The following is a 3707-nucleotide window of genomic DNA, read 5'->3' on the forward strand; positions in this document are numbered from 1 at the left end:
GGTGCCATTGTCTTTTTGGTTCAGGCAAAAAATGAAATGAGTTTTTCTGCTGCCATCTTACCATTTGTCTACATTAAATAAATCAAATTGGCTCATATAAAATTACTCAGTGCATCTATAATTTATTAAGGCCTCTGAATCCTCACTCCTTAAGTATATTGGTTATAAAAGAAATGCTTAGACAAAAATGGGAAACTGTCAAACCAAGTTTATATAGTAAAGTAAATTTAAAATATGAGAAGGTGTGTGTGTGTGTGTGTGTGTGCACCCATAACTAGGTACTTGGCATAGTATAGTATAGTAGTAAACACTAATGTCATTGCAACTAGGCTACCCAGGTTCAAATCCTGATTCTACTTTTATTTTATTTTATTTATTTATTTATTTATTTATTTATTTATTAAAGATTTTATTTATGTATTTGACGCAGAGAGAGCACAAGCAAGGAGAGCGGCAGGCAGAGGGAGAGGGAGAAGCAGACTCCCCGCTGAGCAGGGAGCCCGACGCGGGGCTCGATCCCAGGACCCTGGGATCACGACCCGAGCTAAAGGCAGCGGCCTAACCAACTGAGCCACCCAGATGCCCCTCTACTTTTATTTAGATGAGTCACTTTACTGCCCATGGTTAAATTCTCCTCGCCTATAAAATGAGAGTTATATTAGTTCCTTACTCATAGGGTTGTTAATATTAAATAAGTTAGAATAGGTAGAGCATTAATAACAGTTCCCCACACGTTGTAAGGGCTATAAAAAGAAACACACAAAATGGGAAATCTCTTAATAAAAGAGAATATATTTTAGATACTAATTTTCAGGGGGAAGGAATAATGGAAAAGGAAGAATCTCTCTCAAACACTCCAATGGTCCTTTGGATATGATTTTATTTCCTGTGAAAATGCAGCCCAAAACTCATGTTTTCATGTAGAACCCTCTGCCTGTGAATTTGAATATTGAGTTCTGGAGAATGACAGAATGGCCTCGGTGGATTTGAATATAGGAATGATCTTGCTATTCCAGATAGTCGTTGGAATCCTGGGGAATTTCTCACTCTTATATCATCACACGACCCTTTACTTCAGGGGATGCAAGCCAAGATCCACAAATTTGATTCTCAGGCACCTGACTGTAGCCAACTCCTTGGTCATTCTCTCTAGAGGAGTCCCAGAGACCATGGCAGCTTTAGGGTTGAAACATTTCACCAATTATGAAATGCTACATTCTTTTATATGCTCACAGAGTAGCCAGAGGTATGTCCATTTGTTCCACCTGCCTCTTGAGTGTCTTCCAGGTTATCATGATCCACCCTGGCAACTCCAGGTGGGTAGAGCTTAAAGTGAAAGCTCCAAAGTACATTGGCTCCTCCAGTATCCGTGCTGGGTGCTGCACATGGGGGTAAATATGTTTTTTCCTATTTATGTGACTGGTAAATGGAACAACAAAAATATTACAAAGAAAAGAGATTTGGGATATTGTTCTTCACAGCATCGTGCCAAGATCGCAGACTCAGCATATGCAGCAGTGACATCTTTCCATGACAGTTTGGGTTTGGGACTCATGACCTTGGCCAGCAGCTCCATGGTTTTCCTCCTTTCCAGGCACAAGCAGAGGGTCCAACACATCCATAGGAACAGTCTCTCCCCCAGACCCTCCCCTGAGTCCAGAGCCACTCAAAACATCCTTGTTTTGGTGGCTACCTTTGTATCATTTTTTGCCCTCTCCTCCATCATTTATGTTTACTTGGCTCTCTTTGATGATTCCAGTTGGTGGCTGGTGAACGAACGCCGCTGTACTCATCACTGCATGTTTTCCAACCGTTAGTCCCTTTGTTCTCCTGAGCCATGACCCCAGCATATCCGGGCTCTACTGTGTCTGCTGTGGAAGAAATACATAATTCCCTCATCTCATCAGAGAAATATGAATTGTCCTCCTCCTGTTCAGTCGTGGATGCACTCAGACCTCAAAGCATGTTAAGAACAATTATGAACCAGTTTCACTGCAGAGAGAGGGGTGAGCAAGACAGACTGACAATGGCCTAATATGAAATAGTAAATAACAACAGCACGGTACATGAACTCTTCTGTAATTAACATGTGTATACTTAGTTGTTTTTTTATTAACAGTTACAGTGCAGAAGTTAAGATTCCATAGAACAGTCCTGAAATAATGTGAGGATACTGGAAATATCTTTGAATGTGTAACTTTCAAATTGAGATATATTAAAATTTCCCAAGATGTACCTGAGCTTGGAACTGTAAAGACAGTCAGATAAGAGGGAATAGCATGTGGGTAGTCTTCCCAGAAACTAGGGATGGGAGCGGTGGTCCTGATTTGTGATGCAAATGGCCTGGGGTGAAGCTGGAGGGAAAAATCAGGTTTTACTTATTGCTGGCTTTGGAGGCTGTGTTGCAAATATTGTGCTTTATATCCTAAGAGAAACTGGGGACATTTGAAATACGATAACGCTAATGGAGAAAGATGAGCATATTAAAATATTTTCAGGTCAACATTTGAAGAGTAAACTGCAGGGGACAAAGAGGAACATAGGAAGATGTGTCAGTTGAATTTTACAAAGGGTGCAGGTGGAAGGGACGCCTGGGTGGCTCAGTCGGTTAAGCGTCTGCCTTCAGCTCAGGTCATGATCCCAGGGTCCTGGGATCGAGTCCCGCATCGGGCTCCCTGCCCCGTGGGGAGCCTGCTTCTCCCTCTGCCTCTCTCTCTCTCTCTCTCTCATGAATAAATAAATAAAATCTTTAAAAAAACAAACAAACAAACAAAAAAAAAAAACAAGGGGTGCAGGTGGTAGGCAGCCAGTAAACAGATTGGGTGTATAGGAAAAGATTGAATGGACTTTGGGGATGTTTAGAAGGTAGATTGTTCTGTGTTAAATCTTGGTGGCAGTTGGCTATGTTGGCGAAAAAGACATTTCAAGATGGACTTCTGCTTTTCCAACTTGAGGTTACAAGAGGTTACAGAGGAGCATTTCACCAAGCTTGGGGCAGTAGATAAGTAGCAATCTGAAGCTGGAAGATGTGAATATATTTTGTTTAACGAGGAGTATTATCCCTTTTGAAATCCCCACCGGAGCAAAACGGACACCTTTGAAAGGAAAAATAAAAGGGTATGAACTCAAACATAGAAATACTTTAGGGCGGGGTGCCTGGGTGGCTCAGTCGTTAAATCTCTGCCTTCGGCTTGGGTCGTGATCCCAGGGTTCTGGGATCGAGCCCCCGAGTCGGGCTCCCTGCTCAGCGGGAAACCTACTTCTTCCTCTCCCACTCCCCCTGCTTGTGTTCCCTCTCTTGCCTTCGGCTCAGGTCATGGTCCCAGGGTCCTGGGATCGAGCCCCGCATCGGGCTCCCTGCTCCGCGGGGAGCCTGCTTCTCCCTCTCCCACTCCCCCTGCTTGTGTTCCCTCTCTCACTGTCTCTCTCTGTCAAATAAATAAAAAAATTTTTTTTAAAAAAGAAAGAAATACTTTAGGGGCGCCTGGCTGGCTCAGGGGGTAGAGCATGTGACTCTTAATCCTGGGATCGTGAGTTCAAGCCCCACATTGGGTGTAGAGATTACTTAAAAATAAAATCTTTTTAAAAAGAAATACCTTAATATAATTCTGTTATTAAATCATAAACATTTGCAGTTTTTTAAAGTAAACATTTTATTTTGGAATAACTTTAGATTTGCAGAAAGTTTGTAAAGATAACACTGAGTT

The 3707-nt window shown here is 42.2% G+C and overlaps 1 protein-coding gene across 1 annotated transcript; it reads left to right on the top strand.

Annotated features, from left to right (window-relative positions):
* Positions 1–865: 865 nt before the first annotated feature.
* On the top strand, positions 866–1982 carry LOC117997868 (vomeronasal type-1 receptor 2-like). Its single transcript, XM_034986384.1, is given in 4 exon segments — positions 866–1204; positions 1206–1366; positions 1369–1772; positions 1774–1982. Coding segments are annotated over 4 exon segments (915 nt in total). The 5' UTR covers positions 866–971; the 3' UTR covers positions 1891–1982.
* Positions 1983–3707: the final 1725 nt, after the last annotated feature.

This window comes from Mirounga leonina, unplaced genomic scaffold (genome assembly GCF_011800145.1).
Source record: "Mirounga leonina isolate KUSES-001 unplaced genomic scaffold, KU_Mleo_1.0 Mir_376, whole genome shotgun sequence".
NCBI classification, from domain to species: Eukaryota; Metazoa; Chordata; class Mammalia; order Carnivora; family Phocidae; genus Mirounga; species Mirounga leonina.